At 32.0% G+C, this 25,039-nt stretch overlaps 1 protein-coding gene and 1 long non-coding RNA gene across 3 annotated transcripts; one reads left to right on the forward strand and one right to left on the reverse strand.

Annotated features, from left to right (window-relative positions):
* Positions 1 to 5,588: 5,588 nt before the first annotated feature.
* LOC104249296 (uncharacterized) lies at positions 5,589 to 14,067 on the forward strand. Of its 2 annotated transcripts, none has more exons than XR_716690.2 (2): positions 5,589 to 5,689; positions 13,597 to 14,067. It is a non-coding gene; the product is annotated as an uncharacterized lncRNA (long non-coding RNA). The 2 variants fall into 2 exon arrangements; XR_716689.2 differs by lacking the exon at positions 5,589 to 5,689 and adding an exon at positions 12,831 to 13,138.
* Positions 14,068 to 20,715: 6,648 nt separating this feature from the next.
* LOC138880677 (uncharacterized) lies at positions 20,716 to 21,123 on the reverse strand. The gene has a single exon (XM_070160851.1). The coding sequence runs from the start codon at positions 21,121 to 21,123 to the stop codon at positions 20,716 to 20,718; it is 408 nt and encodes a 135-aa protein (XP_070016952.1).
* Between the last annotated feature and the right edge of the window lie 3,916 nt (positions 21,124 to 25,039).

The following is a 25,039-nucleotide window of genomic DNA, read 5'->3' on the forward strand; positions in this document are numbered from 1 at the left end:
TCGATATGGTTCGGTTTATTTTCATAAAATAAAAAACCTACCTTAATTATCGGTACGGTTATAAATTTATATAAAAACTTACGATTTTATTAAAAAAAAAACTAAAATCCGATTCAGTACAATACGGTTCGATCGGTTTAGTCGGTTTTTAAATATTCATTAACACTCCTACGAATCATAACATATCTAAAGAAACATCAAAATTAAAGAGTATCTAATATATAAAAGAAAAGTATAATTATGATTAGATACAATGAGTCAAAATTTTCCATTGTAATTTTCTTTTTGTCAGAAAAAATATCTTGAAATTGTATTCTGATTCATTAAATAATATATTCGTACTTTAAGAAAACAACTAATAAAAAACTAATAGATAAGTAGTAGTATTTATTTTCGGAATGAGTACAAATTCACTCAAGAGGTAAATAATAGAATCTAACAGCTTGTTTGGATGGTCGTTACCTATCGTATCGTATTGTATTGTTACTTTAAATACGATGTTTGTTTTGGTTGTTACTTAAATTTTATTGTATCGTATCGTTAAATCCGTCGTTACGTAACGATGAAATGTGCCACTTTATGTAACGACCGATTGGTGTGGTTGCGTCGTTATCTTGTCCTTTTCTCTCATCTCACCCTTCATTATTATTAAAATATTTTATTTTATCATTTACCCTACCTTTTTATATAATAAATTTATCCCGTATCATAATTTATCTTTATAATATTACAAATTTATTTTTCATATTGCTAGCGCATAATATCATGAAACAACGACAAAGTATACAATTTATCCAAATATTATATTCATCAAACGATACAGTACAATACAATATAATATGATACGATACATTATGAAACGAGGTGTAACAACCGTCCAAACAAGCTGAAAGTTGGATTCCTTCACAATTTACACAAGGAATATTAGGTTGAATTTTCCTATAATTTAATATCACCAATGATGCCTATCAACGTATAAACACAAAGGTTTCCATCAATAGTTGAATCGCAATAAAAAAGAAAAGAAAATAATCTTTTTGTCTGTGGTTTGGTATGGTTAAAAGGGGGCCTTGACGTAATTGATAAAGGTGATGTCATGTGACCAGGAGGTCAAGGGTCAAATCGTGAAAACTACCTCTTGCATAAATGTAGGGTAAGACTACGTAGGTCCGATCCTTCCCCGGACCCTACACATAACGGAAGCTTAATGCATCGAGCTGCACTTTTGGTTTGGTATGATTCAAAAAAAAAATTGGGCTGGATCACAAATTTATGAATTCAAATTATGACTTTTTGACAAATAATTTGGGAGAAATTCAAAAATAGTCGGATTTACAACTGATCGTTCAAAAATAGCCCAGTTTCAAAAGTAATTGAAATTTAGCCACTTTTCATGTAAAGATAAATCTGAGCGAAAACACTGTTCAAAACCCGAAAAATATGTCAGTATATTATATTGGAGTTCCAGGATAAGTATGCTGGAACTCCAGCATAATATGTTAGAGTTCCAGCATAAGTACACTAGAATTCCAGCATAATATACTGGAGTTCCAGCAAGTATAATTGTCCAGTATAATATACCGGAGTTTGGAGCATCGGTGCTCTAGTCTCTAGTATATTATACTGGAGTCAGCAAAGTATACCGATCCAGCATAATATGCTGGAGTTGATACACAGGTGCACCAAACTCCAATATATTATGCTGGACCGGTCTCTGTTGCAGCAAAATAGTGGCTATTTTTCATTAATTTTGTAAATGCTGTCTATTTTTGAATGACCAATCCGAAAACTGGCTATACCTGCTATTTTTACAAATAATTTTGATTTGAAGTCCAACCTCCTCCTATTTGTTCCTCGCAAAGCCCAAATTGGTGGGCCTACGCTTGCTTTGGTGGGATTTTAGATTCGCTTGATGCTAATTTCTAAGGGATCTTTACGTGAATAACCGGTCATATTTATTGTTTATTTTTTCTAGCTATATATATATATATATTATACATATGTTATACTTATATCAATTAGTTTTAGTTTAATTAATTGGGTGGAATGCTATTTAGGTTAATTCTTCAATTCTAAAGCATGGGCCTCTAATACCATGGCAAAAATGGTCATTTGCACAAATGGCCTTTTTGAGACAACTATTTAAATTTTATCTCTGTAACCCAATTGGCTAAATTTGTCTTCAAAAAGAAAAATTAGTATGACTACTTTTAAAAGCGAAATTTAGCTCATTGGGCTAGCGAGGACATCATTTAATGAGTGGCCTAAAAAAAGGTCATACGATGCAAATAATCCGGCAAAATTATTTGTTATCTTTTTTCTTCGATACAATTACAATTACTGGCTTTCATCTCAAATAAGATTGAATTTTTCAGTATAAAATCGTTCGATAATCACTTGCTCAGCTTAAATCTATTTCATTCAATATTCGATAAGAAGGAAAGAGAAATAAGATTATTAATTATTTTAAAGTTTCCACTAATTGGAAAAATATTGATGATGTACTGATTAAACTCAAATAGCTTGACCAAAGGAACAAAAGAATTAAAAGAGAAAAAATTGTTCTTTAGATAATTATAGAATATCAATAAATTAACATAATTTTACAAAATCTACAATTTCAAAAAGAAAAAGAGAGACTGTGGCTCACGTGACCCAAAAAGAAAAGAGAATGCAACGTGGTCACAGTCTTCATCTATAACGTGATCTAATCATATCAAAATCATCTTTACCCACTTATGACTTTACCTTGAATTTATTTTCCTTTTGTCAATTTTTTTTATTTTTTTATTTTTTTGGTTATCCATTCGATATGCGGTATCCGCATCAGGATTCGACTAAATTCAGATTCCAACCGAAAGTTCCTATAGTCTGAAATAAAATACTCCTTAACAACGTCGACTTCATATCCAGGGCTCGCCCCAAGACCTCTCATGGTATCTTTGCATACACCGATAATTTGACTTTGCTATCTCCAAATAGCATAAGTATCGAATAATTTTATCCATTAATATTTAGGCACATAAAAAATAAATATTTTTTTTGTCTTTATTAAATTTAAACCTGAAAGCTTATAATTCTTAACTTGATTTATTGACCGCTAAATCACACTCTTTAAGTCCTTTAATTTTTAAAAATTATCTTCGTCTTTTTTTTTGTTTTGATTAACGTCAGAAATAACGGCTGCTTTTTAACATTGACTATATATACTATGCAGGTTCTAGTTTGAGTGGTCCAAATTTTTTTTACTACTACTCATTACTTATAAAGCAATAAAAAATTACTAAAGAAAAGTGTTTTCATTAAGAAAAGTTCTGAAATGGCTTTTTGGGCCAATTCTTTCTTTTTCTTGTTTTGCTTTTTCCTCTTTTTCTATTTCTTTTTGAATGAATACTTTCTCCATTTCCAAGAAATAATTATTTTATTTTTACCCCTAGAGATTATGATGAGATGGATAAAATCTCTATTTAACCAGAAATCTTGAGTTTCCGCTATTAAGAATAAAAAAATTCAGATAGAGAACTGTTTCCTCTTTAATGAACCTCACGTACAGAGAAAAGAGGTTATCGGACGCTGTTAATATTGGTAAAAAATTCTAAATATGTGTGTATATATATATTGAAAATAATTATATATTTTGCTTGGAACCCTTAAAATTAAGCGTCTGTTTGGACGTAAGAAATCTTTTTTTTTTCCAAAAAAAAAATTCCAAAACAATGTTTGGTTATGAAAATTTTACATCTTTTCAAATCCAAGTTGAAAATGTATTTTTGGATTTGAAAACCTACCGAGAACCAGTTTTTCAATTGAAAAATTGAAAAAAATAGTATTTTTAAGTTTTACAAATTTACCCTGTATTTTTTAAATTTATAAAAGGACCAGAATCAATTATTAAACCTAGATAACACCTATAACTACCCACCATTTGAGTGTCCTTGGACTATATTTTGATATTCACTGTTGAGATCTATAATTTATACTTTTACCTGAATGAGCCACTACAATTTCTATTAGAGATTGTTCGTACAGTTTCATTTGCTTTTGCTCTTTTTGAATAATCATCATTGCATCTGCAATTGAGAATAGTCAATTTTTGAATGAAAAGTAGTCCAAATTAGTTCATAATCTGAAATTAAGTTATTAATTGTTTCAAAACTTTATGGTAAGGACATATGACAGTAGAAAATGAGAGTAAATTCAGATCATTCTTTTTATTTTTATTTTTGTTGAATTTCCTCCCTATTATATATGAGGTGACTCGTCAAACCTCATTAATAACATAACATTTTTTTTTTCCAATTTATTATAGTCTATTTTTTTTTTTTTTTGTGGTGAATTCCTTTCTTCCACATTTGAGCTTGCGCACTAAATCTCATCAGTAACATAACATTTTTTTTGTTTCCCATAAGCATGCCAATATAATAATAATAAAAAATACAAAATAATAAGACTGATTTTAATATAATTTTGAAATTACTCCATGACAATTAGCCCAATTTCGAGTTGCCAAATTAACTTTCCCCATTGAATCTATGCATATAATTTTCTAAATAAGTTTATGATACAAAAAATAATAAGGCAAAATATAAAATTGATCGATTAGCTGAAACTAATTGCATTCACTAGCCAAAAAGTGTATAAAATATGTATATTATATGTATATAATATATATATATACAAAAAATTATATATTTTATCGACTACTAATTTTGAAATTAATCCATGATAATTAACCCAATCCTCGACGTTCCAAAATTAATTTTTCCCCATTGAATATGTGCATATAATTTTCAAAATAAGTTTATGATAAGTAAAATAATAAGACAATATAAAATTGGATGGTCGACCGAAACTAATTCCATTTGTTAGCTAAAAAGTGTATAAAATGTGTATATTATATGATATAATACATATAGATACAAAAAATTATATATTTTGTCGGCTATTATTTTTTGGAGCGGCTAAATGTATAAATTTCTCAAAAATAATTTCTGCTGAAAATAGAAAAGATGCATAATTTTTTATCTAATTTGCACAAATTAATTTATTTCTTTTAACTTCCATTTACTCAACTTTCCTAAGACTACAACAACAACACCAACACCAACCTAGTATAATTCTACTAGTGGGGTCTGGGGAGGGTAGTATGTACGCAGACCTTACCCCTACCATAAGTAGAGAGGTTGTTTCCAAATAGACCCTCGGCATCTTTCCCACCAAGAACTCCCACCTTACTCTCGGGGTGACTCGAACTCACAATCTCTTGGTTGGAAATGAGGTTGCTTACCATCAGAGCAACCCCTGACACTACAAATATGCAAAAGCATCTTCACCAAAAAGCTTCTAAACTCTTTAATTTGTCAGCTTTTAAATTCTCCAGGTTTTAAAGGAAAGTGAAGGAAAAAAGAAAGGAAAGTAAAAATCCCAAGTTTCATAGAATAACAAAAAGAAAATCAATTATACTGTAAAGTGTAAAAGATATGCAACCCTTTTTCTTTTTCCAAAGATTATTTTGTCCCTTCATTTTCTTATCAATTTTTATCTTTATATATTCTTTTTTTCTCCTCGTCCTTCTTCTACTATTTCTTTTCTTTGTGTCAAAACAAAATAAGTTCATCAGTAAGCAATAATAAAGCTTGTTATGGCTCCATGTACAAGTTTCTTGCCTCTATTAATGGAAATATGAAAGGTACTCCTCATTTCTCTTTTACCCTTTCTTCTTGACTCATTAGAATTTTATATACATATTATGCATATTTTCAATATGTAATATAGATATAATAATATATTTCGTGTATTTTTACAAGTGGAGTTTGGAGAAGGTAGTACGTACGTAGACCGTAGAGCAGTAGCGAAGCTAAGAAATTTTTCAAGGGTATTTAAATTTGAAAGAAGTGAAAAAAAATTCCCTACAAAGAGTGTTCAATATGTGTTGCATACCTCTAAAACGTAATATTTTACCTACATACACAATATAATTTTTTCGACGAAGGGTGGTCAATTGACCTTCACCACTGAGGTAGATTCCGATAGATCATCGGCCGAAGAAAAACATAAATATATAACATAGATATATATGTGAATTTATTAATATTTCCACAAATATTAAATCCTGAATTTATAATATATTAAGTTGTGAGATTAAAGGTTGAACTCCGCAAGTTAAAAAAGAAGATAGAAGGTAGAACAGTAAACAATTTATGTTGTAGATGGCAGTGATAAATGCAGAAAAGTAGGGTTTGATCTGTGAAAAATCTGTTGTGAAAAGGACTGATACTGTGAATATTAATTATTTGGTTTTTGTCTGAATATATATATATATATATATATATATATATATATATATATATATATATATATATATATATATATATATATATACTATAATTGAATTCAGTCTCAGATTTCCATTAGTGTCTATTTTTTGGTTTCTCTATTCCATAGGGTTTTTTGCTTTATATAATCTTTGAGCTTCTATCGTTTTCTTGAGTTCCACTTTGGTATATAAGAATTGGTAGCATTTCTTTCCTTTTTTCTTTTCTCCCTTTTATTCACCTACCTTTAAATATAGTCTATATTAATATAAGTTTTAGAACAAAGAACTCTCTACTGTTATTCACTACGTTCTAATTTATGTGTCACTATTCGAATTATAAAACTCAAACGAGTTTTTCTTTGATATTTACAACTTTTTTTTTTAATCTTTTTAAGTATTTTGAATTGTTAATTATTGTGATTTATAATAATTTTTATAGTTTCTAAATATGTAACTTTTATTTCAAAAAACTTAAAGACTCTATATCTACATTCACAGTTAAAATTAAGAAATTCAACTCTCATAATTCAAACGATGCCGCATAATTGTTGAAGAGGGAGTACTATTTTTATCAAATATTTATAGTGGAGGTCTACCGTAGTTAGGACCCAGCTATTGATGGTGTCAACTTTGAAGCTTATGAATTTGAGATTCTAATTATTTTAGTCGTCGTTTGATTGCAAAGGGGGAATTTCAGAGATTAACAAGCTTAGGATTATAATCCCGGGATTGTTATCCCATATCTAATATGCACCAATATGGTACAAAATTTGTACCAATATTAGCTAATGCACATAATCAAACATGATATAAATACAATCCTAAATTTTATTTTAGGATTAATATTCTTATTCTAGTAATCAAATAATTTTTTAAGTTACTGAATTCTAAATTAATAATTTATACATATTTAATGATTTTTTAAAGATAAATACAAAGTTCCGATCAAAGTTATTAGGTTCAGCAGCTCGTAACTTACATACTAGCTCTATCCTAAGACCCCGCTTTAAAAATCCTACATGACATGCCACCTCACTATCCTACCCCATTTAACTCTTCTCCCAATACTTTTTCTTCCTCTTCCATTAGAAGGATGAGTATTTTAGGGCTGCTATCATTTACTTGAGTCGATGGTATATCGGAAAGAATTTTTTTATTTTTTCTAAAATAAGGATAAGATTTATATATACATTATTCTCTCGAAACTCCACTTATGAGATTTTGTTGTGGTTGTATTATTATCATTTACCATTCTTGTTCATTTGGACATATTTCTATTTTTCTCCTTTCTTTGTGCATAGTTTTGGCTGAAACAATGCAAAAGACTTTTTTCTTCAGAATTCTGAGTTTTTGTATCCACACACATTCTGTCTCCTTGCTGTTCTCTAGATATGAATAATGTCTGTGACCTGAGACATTTCTAGTATGGGCATTTCATTTCCACCCAACACGTGGCAAAGAAAGTTACTGTTCCATCCGTTTCGTATTAAATGAGGTAGTTTGACTCGGTGCGGAATTTAAGAAAAAAAAAAGAATACTTTTGAAACTTGTGGTCTTAAAAGTTTAAGGGGTAAAAAGTTTGTGGGGTTATAACATTTGTGTGACTATAAAAACTTCTCATTAAGGGTAAATGGGTAAAATAAAAGAATTTAAAGTTGAATTATTTTAAAATTAAAAAATATGTCATTTATTTTAAAAAAGAAAGTATATCATAAACGGAGGGAGTATTTTTTTTGGCGAAAGAAAGTTATTTGCTAAAGGCAGAAATAAACAAGTAAAGGGGGGGGGGGGTCCGTAGTTTACCAATCAATTTGAATAATTTGGAATTTCGTGCAATGATGAAATAATTTATAATCATATAGTATCTAAAATTTATTTTAATAATATTTTTCTCTTAATTTTCGAATCAATCAAACATTATTACTCTCCCATATGATGTATTTTTACAACCCACAACATCGACAGATCGCTTAGCTCCATTTATCTGTAACATAATAGCGCTCGATCAGTGAGCTATTACGCACTCTTTTCAAGGATAACTACTTCTTGGCAAACCTCCTAACTTTCTCTGCACCTCTACCTTCTTTATCACTAAGCAATCATTTAGGGTCTTAGCCGGTGATGACTTAGGTTATTATTCTTTCGACGGTAAAGTTTATTCCTTCTTGTATCACTAGCCGACCTTAACCCCAATTATTCTGAAGTCATATCTAGTATTTAGGGGTCGCTTCGTCGGAAAGAAGTTATTACCGAATTAATTATCCTGAGATTAGTTATCTCGAGATTAGTTATTCCATCTTTTCATGGGATAAAAAAATACTACAATTTCGGAATAACTAATACCGAAATTAATTATACCGTAGTTTCCTAACAATCAAATATGGGATAAACTCTTCTTTAACTTAGTCCTGAAATTAATTATTCCTTATCTCTAAATATCAAAAGAGCCCTTAGTGGTCGTTTCGTAAGAAGGATCAGGTGGGATAAGAGGTGGGATTAAATCTATACCTTGTTTGGTTGGAGGTATAAATTAATCCCAGAATAAATTTATACCTCAAACCAAACAAGGTATAAATTTAATTCTACCTATTATCCCGTCTATCCCATCTTATGCCATCAAATATAGTATTATTTTATATTATATCTCAAGTGATATAAATTAATACCGGAATTATAATCCCAGAATTATAATTTCAATACTATTTTGTTCGCGTACCAAACGATCCGTTAAAGTTTACCTCGATTTTGAACCGGTCTCGCAACATAAATAGGGACGGGAAGTGAGACAAGTTTCTAGTTGACCTAAGTGAGACAAGTTTCCAATCAAGACAGAACCCTAATAATATAGAGTTCACATCATAATAAATGAACCACTAGTTGTTGAAACTGTTCTGGCAGATATATTTAAAATGGGAAAGTAGGAAAAACAATCAAACATGATCAGTCTTCTCAAATATTTACCCATCATACGCAGGGTTCGAACCCGAGACCTCTGATTAAGGGAAGAACAATCTCATCCGCTGCACCATATCCTTTGTTGGTCCCATTACTGTTGTCACCACACCAAATGGTCCGATGCATAAAGTATTCTATGTTCACTTAAGATTCGGGGAAAGGCACATTCTAAGGCATGTGATATAGACAATCTACTCTAATGCAAGAATTAGTGAATATTTTTTACAGTTCAAACCCGTAACCTATAGGTTACACGGAGACATTTTTACCGTTGTTGCATGACCCCCTTCACACCCTACCAAAATGTATTTAATTTTTTTAAACTTATATAGACTGATAGTTACAGAAAAATGTTTATAATTTTAAAGTATTTTAACATGTTGTATCGAGAAACTTATCTTATTATTTCAGGTTATTAATTATTTTATCAACCATTACTTGTAATTAATTTTTTGATGACTCGATATTTGTGAAGGGAGTCTTCAAGCAACAGTTAAGTTGTCTACCTATAATTTATATGTTACGAGTTCGAGTTGTAAAATCAGTCACTAATACTTATATCAGAGTAGACTCGCTTCATCATATATTTTTGGGGTGCGACTCTTATCCGAATTCTTCGTGAAAGTGGAATATATTGTGTATCGGACTGCCATTGATGACATGATAATTGTATCAAAATAGATAAACTAAAAAATTGAAAGTTACTTAGTGGGACCACCAAGTTTGTAAACTTGGGGCCCACAGACACTTATTATATTTGACTAAACGAGTCAACAAAACCAAGTTATTATTGGGAAAAGCAGCTAATTAAAAATCTGTTTAGCTGCTATATATAAACACCTTCCTCTAGAATCCACAAACGAATGTTAGGCCACAAAAACAGTATTCTAGGGTAAAGGTGGGTGTTCGTTTTCTTTGGTGATAGTCTCGAGAAACATAAAGAAATTATATAAAATAAAAAAAACTAAACGATAAAATCTTTTAAAAATCAGAAAAATTGATTTCTTGAAGTTGATGCCCTTTTTAGTCAGTAGAGTCAGGTCTTCTCTCATAAAATACTTGTACTATATATAATACTTACTACATTACTCTGAGCGGTGGTATTGTTGGAATAGCCCTGGTATAAGTTATGTCGGTATAAACTATATTGGAATAAGTTATGTCGGTATAAATTATATTGGAATAAGTTATACTGAAATTGTTATTTATTCACTATTTGGTATGTTGTATTAAGAATGACAATTGTATAATTTCTAAGAAGGTATAAGTTATACTGGTGCTAATTACCCCACCATCTATAAGGTATAAGTTATCCCGGTGTTAATTTTAAAACTTGAATAACTTATACCTGAGTTGCTAACCAAACAGAGTATTAAGGTGATATTAAATTTTTATACCATCCTTATACCTTCTTATACCTCGTACCAAACGACCCCTAAAACTGCAAAAATACAGTTTGAATTAGTGTAATTAAAATATTGTAAAAAGTGTTTTTAAAAACTATAAAAAAAAATTATAAGGGGTCGTTTGGTAGGATATATAAGGGAAAATAATATATATATAATTTTTGGTATTATTAATCCCTTATTTGATACTTTAAATAATATAGGTATAAATTTTGGTATTATTAATCTCTTATTTGATACTTTATCTGTTTCAATTTATGTAGACCTATTTCATTTTTAGTTTGTGTTAAAAAAAATGTCCTTTCTCATATACGTGCCTCATTTTACATTACAAATTCAAAAGTCTTTTTTTTTTAAAATTTTGTGTCCAGTCAAATATGTTCATATACATTAAAATGGACGGAGTAATATTTTTTAATTTATGTATAACTATTCAGTACTCTCTTATATACAACAAATCATGATATTAGCAATACATTTGTTTTTAATACATGAATAAAAACAAAATTGCTCTTTCAAAACCTTTAGTAACACACAAAAATCAAACAGTCGATAAGATATAATTCCAGCGTAATTAATTTTAACATTACTAATATGCTTTATTCAATATTATTCTTATATATACTATACTAAGTATTGGTGATGCTGTTATTTTTCTCTAAGATTTATTGATGGTACTGTTGTTGTTGTATTATATTAAGTATTATATAATACCCTAGCAAATGACCCTCCCCTTCTTGAATCTGCAATCTGCATCAGCATCTATAGAAAGGACAATTTGTAATTAATGAAATGTTAAATAAAGGAAAGAAAATAAGACAGAGATTGCTTGTGCAAATCTAGATATACTGGGAATTGGACTTTTGAGGCAAGTAAGGTATGAAGTGAAAAAGTGGGTTTCCTCTCACTTGCTTTTATTTCTTATTTTGCTTTGGGAAATTGACCCAAGGGTGTTTTCTTGGAGGTGAAAAGTAGAGGTTAAGTGGCAATATTTATAGCCCGTTTGGTCAAGCTGCAAATATCAACTTATTTTGAGAAGTGTTTTTTTTTTTAAATTTAAAAGTATTTTTGGTGAGAAGCAATTTGTGTTTGGTTAATTAGTTTGAAAAATACTTCTGAGCAGCAATTACTGTTTGGCCAAGCTTTAAAAAACTGCTTCTAGGTGTATTTTTCTCAAAAGTGCTTATGAAAAAAGTGCTTTTGGAGAGAAGCTATTTTTTTCTGCTTCTCAAAAGCACTTTTTTTTTTCTTCCAAAAGTTTGGCTAAACACCTCAATTTTTAGCCAAAAATGTTTCTTGCAAAAAAAGAAAAAACACTTTTGGGCAAAAATAAGCTTGGCCAACAGGATATTACTCTCTTTGAGAAGGTTTGTGGGTGGGAGGATGTAATAAATAGTGGTAAATTCAGAGATACGAGTTCACGAGAACCCAATAACATTTGTCTAAGTTTTTGTATATGCATCAATAAAATTCACTAAATATTTATTTAGCCGTAAACCTAATTATAGTATATTGACTAATATTATTATAGGAATCCATAAACTTTAAAATCCTGAAGCTGCATTTGACATATATAGATTTAGAGCGAGTTTTGTAGGTTCAAGTGAAGTAATTGTTACTTTCGACGTAAACTCTATATACATATAGATACATACATAAAAGGAAACATTTTTTTATTTGCTTAAAATGATGAGCAAAGCGACTCGATACCCGCCTAAGATCTTTTGTAAGAGATAACATAAACTAAGTGCGCGCAAATTAGCTCGAAGCCTAAAAGTGTTAAATATCCAGCCTTATGTAGCTTAGGAATTCAGGGACGTTTGGTTGGGAAACAAGTTATCCTAGGATTAATTATCTCGGAATTGTTATCCACCCTCCTATAGAAATAAAAATAAAACTACGATCTCGGAATAACTAATTCGAGGATTAGTCATAGCGCAATTTTATCCCAATTAAACATGAGATAAACTCGTCTCAAATTTTCTCCCGAAATTAATTTACCCTTATTCCTCGTACCAAACGAGCCCTCGACATAGGTTTTAGGAGATGGGGTTTTAGTGGCAATCAATGTGAAGCCCATGCCCAAAAAAACCGTACACACAAAAGCAAACACTATTTTTCATGTTTCATTTATTTGGCTTCATTATGTTGTTTAAGGCAAACGTTCATTGTGTTGGAAATAGACATAAACAAACACACAAACACACACAATGCAAAACATTTCTATGTTCTGAGCTGTCTCCTTAATCTTCTTTCTCTTCTTCTTTTGCCCCCTTTTCTTCCTACCCCTAATTCCTTATAGACTTCAGTAGTATATTACAACAACTGAAAGATATTTTTACTTCTGATTTTTAAGGTTAGGACAATATTTCTCATCAAAATTAAGGCCCCCTTTTGAAAAACCATCAAAGGAGAGAAGAAAACAAGGAAAAAAATACTCATGAAAGGATACCGCGGAATGGTAAAGACTTCTTCATCTTTAACAAGACGTCTCGAGTTTAATATTATGAAATAAAGTCCTCTTTGATTGGGAGAGGTTAAACTCTAATAGTGGACCTTTTATGATGCGAATCTGAATTAGTTGAGCCGGTAAGTTTCGAAGACAATATTTATGCTACCATCTCACCGTTTCAATGCCCAAGTTTTTACCTTTCTTGGTTTAACCTTCAACATTATTCATCCTCTCGAGCAGAGGGTCTTTTCGAAAATCAGGGTAGAGGTAAGGTCGGCGTACACACTACCTTTTCCAGGCCTCACTTGTGAGATTTCACCGAGTTTGTCGTTGTCGTTGGTTTAACCTTCAACATTCATTTGAATCAAAATGCACCAAAAAAGACAAAATGAAAGACCCATTTAAGTTTCTTGAAGATGGGGAGCTTCAAAAATCTCATCTTTTTTTCTTGTCCTAATACTATGTAGGACTTTAATCTGCTGCTGGAAGCTGAGGAAAAACGAGTGGGGAAATAAATCAAACACCTTGTGTGCAACAAAGGTTTCAGTGGATTTAGATTTCAAGAAAATGTTCCTACATCAACTGCAAATGCAAATGCAGATAGTTGGTTTTATTTCCAGCTACTTTATGGGTTCAAAATTTCAACTTTTTCTGCTTGAAATGGATTTCTCCAAATGTTGTTCCATTTGTTCTTGATTCACGGCGGTTGACGGCGGCTGACGGTGATGGTTGGCGGCGGAGGGTGGTGGTGATATTGGCGGGGACGGCTCAATCTTTCTCTTAATGGTACCTTTTTGTATATCATTTTGATCTTGATTTTAACTTTAATTTTCTACATTGCCTTTTGGTTTTTATTGTTATTGTAGAAAATTTGGAATTAATTATATTATCTTTTGGCCCATTTTCAAGAAGAAAAAAATTACAATTAAGTTGGATTATGCAGCATTAGCAATATATTCATTTTGTTTGTTTTCTATGCATTAAAAAAGGAATTAAAAACATCAATTTTATGCTAAATAGTTATTGTTTTCCCCTTTCGTTTTTATTTCAATTTTTGTCTTCTTTTTCTTTTTTCGAAATTTGGATCTTGATTGTGGGGTAGTTGAACAGAGAGATGGTGACACAACAAAAGCTAGAAGGTGAAATTACTAGGTTTACACTTGCTAGAATAGGACAACATAGTAGAATTAGCATATGCTATATAATTTTTTTCGTACATGTTATCTTTTTATTCACTAAAGTGTAAAATAATTTTTATTATGTTTAATTACCTAATCTATAAATAGAGGTTACTGTTCATCTGTAATATTAAGTACAACAATCCAGTAAAATCTCAAAAGAGAGGCTATTTTCGAAAAACCCTATGTTGAATAAGACGAAAATTAACAATAGATCAGTGACAATAATGAAGCCAAAAAATAATATCTGTTATGAAACAATAAAAGAAGAAGAAGAGTATTGCAGACAAAAGTAGGGAGTGAGAATTCTTATTGATTTTGGGATGATTTACAATGGAATAGAACCCTCTATTTATAGGGAGATGGTAGCTTAGCCACCAAGTAATAAACTCTAGAATCTCTCTAGAATATAGACATTCACCTTAAATAGAATTCTATTTATAACACTCCCCCTTGAATGTCTATTCAACAGATAATGTGTCTCGTTAAAATCTTAACTAAATAAAACCCAATGGGAAAAAAATTCTAGAGAAGGAAAAAGAGTACACATATCTAACAATACGCCTTTTGGTTGCCTAATTAAAAACCTTATTAGGAAAACTCAGTGGGACAAAATCGTGTAAGGAAAAAAGAGTGCAGCGCGTATTAACTCCCCCTGATGAGAGCATCAATTAACATCATTAAGTCTTTGCATTCCAGTCTTGTGCACTAGCTTCTTGAAGGTTGACATCGGCAGAGTTTTGGTGAATAAATCAGCCATATTAACTCCAATGAATATATTGCACCTTGAAAATCTTCGCTATCACATTATCATGCTTATAGTTATAGCAAGATACAAATGTGCACAAATTGCACTGAGAAAGTGGTACTTAATGATCAAGAATTGTATATGCTTTAAGCAACTTAAGTTCTTCATGGATTGTCATATAAATTAAGTCATATAAGTTAATAGACTTTAGATGCATATCAAGTTTTTTATGTCATGCTAGACATATAAGATATCGGAAACTAATTGCACATACCATTGACTTTATACTTTCAAGTGTTTGAACTGCAGGTCCAAATACTTGTCTTTCATATGAAACCTCTTCTATTTGGCCAATATTTTTGTGTCTATATTTGATAGACTTAAGATCCTCATCTATACTTCGCGCTATGATAGATGTTGTCGACAAACATTTTATATCGGTTCCAATATTTATTCATAAAGACATAACATAGAGATCTCTTCATTTATATATTCAGGTACCTGAATCTCTCATAAGATTTCATAAAGATGATTATTTGTTCATCTTCTTTATCAAAAAGTTCTATTTGAAACCGATTTGTCTATACGCTTTAAGCGTACCACAGATTTTGTCCTTCTAGGACTTAATATGAGCATTTGCAATGAGAATACAATTACTTTCTTTGGGTCAGCAAATGCGTATGGAATGCTTTGCAATATATTGCAAATGAATTATCCTTTTATGAACTTCAGGTTCATATTATCCTATTCGAGGATCTATATGTATAAATAATATTTCACTCCATGTAATTTTTTTCTCAACTGCTGTATCTTGTCTCCCCTCATGTTAGAAAAACTAACTTACTTCCCTCAACTTTGAAAATCCATCTTTGTGCATTATAGTATTAATGAAAATATACACCGCACATCAATAATAATAAGATGAAATTATTTGGTTCCTGACCCTGATCCACTTGTGAGGGGAGAATGCAATATACTTTCGTATATTACACATATCAAATTGATATATATAACTTTGTTCTCATAAAAAATCGTTTAGCTATTAAGTGGAGGCACTCAATAAATTATTTTGCTAAACCAACTGTGATGTAAACCAACTTATCAAGATGAACTTCTTGAATAGAAAATCTAGAAATTATGCTCGAAATTAAATTATTGAGCAAGTTACCTCGCAAGCACCGGTCAGGTTGCGGGTTAATAATAATCGCACATGTAACCATCTCATAGATGCATCTTATGTGGTATACATGATAGGTGAATGGGCCCATATTCACCTTTGATATTTCCAGAATTCATGGGATTCAATCCCAACTTTAGTTGGTCAATTAATTAATGAGAACAAACAATAAAAGAGAATTCGTAAAGAACTTTCTAGTTCTTTAATATTTACTCATGTGAATTCTCTATTATTTTTACACATCATACTTAAATTGATATGGCGAAACTGATTATGCCAACTGTATAAATTATCAATATTGATAAGTTCAGGTTTACACCATGACATGTGCAATTATCAATAAACTCCAAGTTTATTATGATATGGGTTTTTATATCAATAAATATCCATTTTAGTGTGGTGTTCTTTTATTTGTGTAGTACAAACTGGAGAATAAAGCGGGTAGCTTTTCACATATATATTATCCCGCTACAAGTTGTAGTAATAGAAGATATTAAATCTTTCCTTTATTTATAGTCTCAATATAATCAACCGTTTTCGCGTGTACTTTGGAAACTGAATAAGTTTCTTTGAGACTTACTACAACACAATAAATTGACATGATAATCAATTGTATTCCTCCAAAATAGTAATAATTGGCTCTTCCAAAGCTCTCAATTAATTTTGTACTATCACAGATTCATCAACATCCATGTGATGAATATCTCTTTTAAAGAAAAAGTTATACCATTGTGGTCATGGTCAAATTATATGCAAGATCTGTTTCTTGCATTACCATTGTCTTTTAATAATCACATTGTCATAATATTTTGACGTACAATAAATACGTGACCAGTGATCATTCATGCCAGAATAATGACATTGTTTTCTTATTTTATCTCAAACCTCCATCTAGAGGTGAATGTGGTATATTCACTACCACTAGCACGTTCATATTCTTCCAAGAATTAATATGTATTCATAAATTAGATGTTGTCACATTCACATCATGAATGGACCATAATCATCTATATGTGCTTTATAAAATCTCATGTCAAATCGATGACAAATATTACTTTCACAGAGCGAAGGATTATTTTGAGAATCCTTATTATTCTCAATATCACAATAATGACGATTATAATTTCGTCTATTATCACGTCCACATCCATTGATACATTCATAGTAGTAATTTTGTCTTCTTTCAGACTTATCACATACTGCTATCACATTCTCTAAAGGGAATGAGAATGGAGCAAATTCAATTGGACGGGTTTTCAATTCTTTGCCCACAATCATACATGAATTTGATCATGACAAGATATAGAAATTTTACCACTTTTGGTGGTTATAATTTCTTTCAAACTTCATTAGAGTTGCAATCAAAATTTATCGTCTTTGCTTGTATTTAAAATCAAATTATAGAATGTCAAGAATTTGAAAGAGAAAAGTAAAATACTTACCTTAAATCTAGAATTTAATCATGAATGAAGTTCATAGAACAATTGACAATCATTATGCTCAATCCCAAAGCTTCTACTCAATTGGTTAGAGTCTCGTGCTGATAACGTGTTATGAAACAATAAAAGAAGAAGAAGAGTATTTCAGAGAAAAGTAGGGAGAGAGAATTCTTATTGATTTTGGGATGATTTACAATGGAATAGAACCCTCTATTTATAGGGAGAGGGTAACTTAGCCACTAAGTAATAAACCCTAAAATCTATCTAGAATATAGACATTCACCTTAAATAGAATTCTATTTATAACAATATCAGCATTGTAAAAGACAAAAAATAGATGAAAAAATAATAACAGTAACTAGTTAACAATGCCATTGAAAAAAAAAAAATGGTAGGTAAACGACATATTGAATTATAGTAACAATAGTGTAAATTAATTGTTTAGTGATTCCATGTGATATTAAGTAAGGTTGAGTGATTTTTTAGCTATAAAAAATTGTTCAGTTACTTTCGTGATACTTTAGCGAAATTGATTAATTTTTCATTACAACAAATAGTTTAGTGACTTTATGTGTTGTCATTGATTTTCTTACATTAGTTATTATAGATTAATAATCCTAAAATCAGAGTCGAAGTCAGAATTTGAAGGTTGATGGTGCATTTTTAGATTCTATCAAAATGTACTTTATATATATGGTGCCACTATTAATATATTTGTATTTTTTTTTAAAAATTTCTATCTTTATAAGATAAGATTAAAGTTTGCGTACATACTACTCTCCCCGGACCCCACTTATGGAATTACCCTGTTGTTGTTATCTTTTAAAAATATATACATATATACATGAAAATTTTGCCTAACTTTCCGGGTGGCGGCGATCCCTTTTTTTACAACATCGGCCCGCCTTTGCCTAAAATCGATAGCAAGTAGATTAAAGAAATTGCGTCTCGTACACTCCCTATTCGTTTCGGCCCCTTTGTATCCAACTACGATCTATTCCCTTAGGCCCAAGGGCTCCTCGGCCAATTATCACTCGCTCGTCCTTACTTGAGAAAAAATCGAGCATAAAAGGTAGCCCGGTGCACTAAGCTCTCTCTATGCGCGAGATATGGGGAAGGGCCGGACCACAGGGGTCTTTAATACGCAACCTTACCTTACATTTCTGCAAGAGGCTATTTTCACGACTTGAACCTGTGACCACCTGGTCACATGACAATAACTTTACCTCAACTTTACTAGTTACGTCAACTTTACCAACTATCTTTATTATAAAAGTTGAATAAAATTATTCGAAAAAAAAGAAGAAGATATGATGGAGTAGGGGAGTGGGAATGTGGGATGTGAGAATGGGGTACATAGGGAAGTTCAATGAAAGTGTACTCTATTTATCATCAAATCATATCAATGTATTGCAATTTATTCTCTGTTCTTTTTAGGATTGATAATTTGGCATTTTGTTTTTTTAGATGCATGTGAATTTAGGGGTGATTTATTCTGTTTTTTTGCTACTTTTCTTAGAGGCTTTTTATTTTTATTTTAATGGGGCCCTAAATTGAGTGCGAATTTTCCATGAAATGGTTCATTTTTTACCTATTGTGATCTTGAAAGATAATATTGTGTCTGGATTTTTGTCTTTTTTGAAAGTTACAAAATTATATTGTGTTTCCCAAATATTATGTTTTTTGTTATTTTCTTCACTCTCAAACTCCCTTGGTTGTGTTTGATTCAGGGTAGATTTGTTCACTGTTTCTCTAATTATTTTTGCGAATGGTATGTAAGCCAAAAATTTGAGAATTATGATTTGATTATAACATTTTCGAGTTTATAATGCATGTAATTATTTTTGAGCGATCTGTTCTAATAGAGAAAAAAATATGCTGTATAGCCGCTCCCAAGATAAGAACTGGCAAAATATATATATAAAATAATACTCGGCAAAACATATATTTTGTATATTTACATAATATATTTTTATACATAATCAATATGGGGATCATTCATTTTCCAAATTATTCAATTTTCCAATATATCAAATATTTAATATTGTATAGTAAGACGTCATTTACCTCATTTCTTTTGTGGTCCTTTTTCAATAAATATCAAGAACTTAAAAAAGCAAGAGTAGAAAATTAACAAGAGCTTAAAAATTTTATTGTAGAAGCTGACAATTCTTTTAATAATGTAAAATTATTTTTGGCATTAAAATAACTGCAAAAGTCGATGCATTTGAGTGCTCTGATCTGATCAACTTTTGCAGTATTTATTTGTCAATGAAACAGGCCGAAATTTATTCACTGTGGATAAATAACCAACGAATTCCTGACAAGCAAAAATTTTGAAATTATTTTTTAATGATAAAAATTAAATAATTTCTCAGTGAACTGCCAATTTTGTAGACTGAAACCATATCGTCCATTTAAACATACAAGCATTCTTCCTTTTGGAGCTGCTGAGTAGTTATCTACAAATTTTCATCCTGCGCCAAACTTCTTCTGAATCATTTCAGCTTTTGACTGTTTTACTTTGGTTTCAAAGATACCCATCATATCTATAGTAAGCAAAAAAGTTTAAACTCTTTTTGCTTGTGAGACTTGTTCAACCCCCTTATATTCCAAGAACTAAAAATTATGGTAGAGTAGTTTGCTTGTCTTGGTTCCTTTGTCTACCAATTGGTCCTCTATTCCATCTTGTTCAGGTATTACGCAAGTGCTCGTCTAGCTCCCTCTCCTTGATCTCTTCTTTTTGTTTTTAGCCGGGTTTGGCCTTTTAGCCATCCCTTCGATTAAATAGAGCTTCCTATCCTACGTTTTTCTTTTTCTTTTTCCTCAAGAATCCTTAAAGGGGCAAACTGATTTCTTCTAGCAATCTCTTGTGCATCAATGTGTTTTCTATCTTTCTTCTTTGAGCCATGATGGACTACAACTTGCTTCCCTTTGTTGGATAACTGCAGTTGTATTGAGTTTCTGGTGAAGTCACTTCTGAGTTTGCAGTTGGACGTACCTCAGTCTTGTTAGTTCGAGGATCTGTGGTAGTTTTTGCTACTTCAACTTTCTCCTTTACTTCTACTGCCTTCGTTTTCCATTCCCATTTCTCCTTCTTTTTTCTCTTGTTCTGTTTCTTTCATTGCCTGTTGGGCCTGTTTTTGTGGACACTTCTCAGTCATATGTCCAAATAGGTTACAATTTTGGCAGAATGTAGGCTTCCATTCGTACTCCACATTTTGCTCCCAAATTTTCCCTTCTGCCATAATTACAGGAAGAACATCTGGTAGAGGTTGAGTGATATCAACCTCTATGAGGACTCTAGCATAGGAAACTCTGTCAACATGAGCTGTAAGCTTATCAGTACATAGTGGTTTCCCAGTATAACTCTCTAATCTTCCTAAGTTTTCCTCAGCCCAGAACTGAACTGGTAATCCTGGAAACATCACCCATATAGGAACCACTCTCATAGATTCATTCTTAAAACTAAAATTTGGGTTCCACTCGTTCATACCAGGGGTCTGTTATTGATTGTATAAGGGCCATTTTGGAGTATTAATTTTTTATCATCTATCGAATCAAATCTAAAGATGAAATAAATGTCATCATGTAACAGTACCTTTGGCGTAGTCACTGAGTTCCATACTCTATATACAAACTTGAGCATCTCTTTAAATGTTGGGTTTTCCCCAATTACATATCCAATTAGGGCATTTTTTCATTGCTGACATTGCTGCTCTACTTCCTTTAAGTTCAATTCAACCAGCTTTACTCCATTCTTAATCACCGGCGGATAGAATTTCAATTGCATGCCTTGCTCCTTCATTCGATTTCCTTTGACTATCTCTGCCACAGATCTAGCTGGATCTGCTGAGTAAGTCAGTTTACGCGCTGCATTTGTAATTCTGATGGAATTGTGGTAACTCTTGTCACCGGTGGTAGAGATTCATTCACTGCCGCCGCTTACATGATTGTCGGCACACTTCCCATCCCTGACATCTAATTGATAAGTTGTCGAGGACCTAATTGTTGTTCAATTCTCGATTATGGTGTAACCAATCTACTAGTCAATTCCTCAATTTGTTTTGTGGGGCTCTTCATCATCGAACATCGTCGCTGATGGGTGTTCATGGTTGTTGGCATACGTTAGCGATCCCACTTAACTTGCTCCTTTAGAGAGAAAATGGTCCATAGATCATACTTGGGGATTTCAATAGTATAATATCAGTTGGAGACAAAATTAATAGAGAACCAGTACATGAACAGGAACTGGTAGACTTCCAACACTGTATTGATGATATTGGAGTAGCGCAAATAACCAAAAGAGGATGTCAATTCTCTTGGAGCAATAAGAGAGATGCAGAGGACATGATTTACAGTCCTGTATTGATGATATTGGCAACCCAGATTGGTTCCAGATGTATGCAGGAATTGAAGTTATTTATCTACTACCATGAGTCTCTGATTACTCTCCAATTATGTTAAATACATAAGTGAACATGCCAAAAGTCAGAAGACCTTTCAGACTCCTAACAGTACTTCTACAGCATGAAGGATATAAAAAAGCAATCAACACAGTTTGGACAAAACAAATTCAAGAGATTGCTATGTTTAGGATATGCAGAAGGTTGACGATGTTAGAAATCCAAACTAAGAACATTCACAAAGAGTACTCTTCCATTGAAAAAAAGCTGGAAAATTTAAGGGAAAAGTTGGATACAATACAAAGGTCACTCAATGATGATCATTTCAATCCAGCACTTATTGAAGAGGAGAAGCTAACTCTTAAGTTGATTGAAAACTAGGATGCAGTTCAGGAGAACGTACTTAGACAAAAATCAAGAGCTACTTGGATTACACAAGGTGACTCAAATTCCAAATACTTTTATGCATATCTGAAAGCTAGACAAGCAAGAAATAGAGTGTCTTGCATTTACAATGAACATAATGATAGAATAACTGAGCCAGAACAGATTCAGCATGAGTGCATCAACGTTTTCAAGAAGTTACTGGGGGAATCAGCCCAGACACTTCCTGGACTAGATATCAACATTGCTAGGGATGGTCCTACATTGACCCTAGCACAACAACAGTCAATGTTGAGACCAGTGACACAAGAAGAAGTTACGCAGGTAGTAATGGAGTTACCAGATGATAAAGCTCCAAGATTGGATGGCTATCCAGCTGACTTCTATAAGACATTCTGGGCAAGTATACGGAAGGAAGTGGCAGAAGCTATTCATCAGTTCTTTGAAACAAGCAGGATTCTCAAAGAAATAAATTGCACCACTATCACACTGATTCCTAAGGTGGAACACCTATCATTCATGCCAATTGCATGTTGCTCAATACAAGATCATTGCTAGGATCATAACAAAGAGAATAAAAGCTGTTGTGAATTATCTTGTAGGACCAGCTCAATCTGCATTCATAGAAGAGAGGAATATTTTAGACAATGTCATATTGGCTTATGAATTGGTGAAGGGATATACAAGAAAAACAGTCTCTCCAAGATGCATCATAAAGGTTGATATTAGGAAAGCTTATGACTCAGTTGAATGGAGTTTCCTAAAATAACTACTGATTGAACTAGGGATTCCTCACAAGATGGTGATTCTGATAATGGAGTGTGTAACCATAGTAAGTTACTCTCTATTGATCAATGGTGGTATAACAACTAGATTCCTATTAAAGAAGGGCCTAAGACAGGGGGATCCTATGTCACCATATCTCTTTGTACTTGTGATGAAGTACCTAATTAGATCATTGAAACAACTACAGAGTAACCCAGACTTTAATTACCATCCTAAATGCTCTAAGCAACACATCACTTACATATGATTTGCTGATGACCAACTACTGTGTTGTAGAGTAGACAAGATCTCAATACAGCTTCTAATGACATCCTTTGATCACTTCCTGTTTCTGGACTTAAAGCTAATATGGAGAAGAGCTCCTTGTATATTGCTGGTGTCACTACTGAGTTCAGACAACACATACTAGATGAACTCCATTTCTCTCTTGGAAGCTTGCCTTTCAAATACCTAGGAGTTCCTTTGTCTGTCATAAAATTGACTATTAACCAATGTATGCCTTTAGTGGAAAAAATTGTGGCAAGGGTGAGATGCTGGTCCTCAAAGTTCCTATCATACACAGGAAGACTTCAACTGATAAAGAGTGTACTGTTCGAGATACAAACCTACTGGGCCCAAATATTTTTGCTTCCAAAAGAAAGGTGCTTAAGTTAGTCACAATATTCTATAGGAATTTCCTCCGCATGGATCAAAGGAGAATGTGAACAGAACATCAATTGCTTGGGAACCAGTTTGTCAACCAAGATCAACTGGTGGGCTAAATATCCTCACTTCACTTTATGGAATAAAGCAGCAATTTTGAAACTATTATGGGCAATATCTTAGAAAAAAGACACTCTTTGGGTCTAGTGGATCCAACACCAATACATAAAGGAAAAGGACCTAAAGACATGAAAACACCAAGGCAAACAAGTTGGGTGGTTAGAAAGATATTTGAGGCTAAACAATGGGTAGATCCTAATATGAACAAGTTATAGAAGTATGCAACGCAGAGCAAATTCAACATAAAGAAAGCCTACATGGACAGTCTACCTCAATATCCTAAAGTCACTTGGAAAAATTTGATCCTAAATAAAGGTTTGATTCCAAAACATCAATTCACCTAGTGGATGGACCTTCAGCAAAAACTGGCAACAGTGGATAAAATTAGAAAATGGGGGATTCAAGTACAAAGTGAGTGTGCTATATACTCAACCAGCTCAGAAGAGACATTCAATCACCTATTCTTTGAGTGCCACTATTCCAAGAGCATTTGGAAGAAGCTACTACAATGGACAGGAAAGCAGAGACAAGTGAAGTCATGTAAGGAAGAAGTTACAGAGCTGGCAAACATTACAAGGAGTAAACATCCCAAAGCTCTCATCTATGTTTTTCTCTTTGCAGCCACAATTTATCATATTTTGATGGAAAGGAACAGTAGAAGATTCAAACAAGTACAGAAGCCTCACACAGGAATATTGAAAGATATAGCCTTGCAATTATACATTGTAGGACAAATATATTCCAATTGGCAGAAGGAATTAGATAGATTGATAGGATACCAAGCTAAACGATTTTAGTCTTATGTTTCTATAGCTGATACCCTTCCTAGAAGGTGAGTAGCTATAGAAATGAGTACAGAAAACAAATAGTTCAGAAGAGGTTTCATAGTTTATTTTTGGAGGATCCTGTCTCTATAGTCTAATGAGCAGGTGTGCTTGTAAATATTATACTTGGTTGAAATAATTTTTTTTCATTTTGACCAAAAATAAAACATACAAGTATTCATACTCGCGTATTGTGCGGGAAAATA

Source organism: Nicotiana sylvestris, chromosome 11 (assembly GCF_000393655.2).
Source record: "Nicotiana sylvestris chromosome 11, ASM39365v2, whole genome shotgun sequence".
NCBI lineage: Eukaryota > Viridiplantae > Streptophyta > Magnoliopsida > Solanales > Solanaceae > Nicotiana > Nicotiana sylvestris.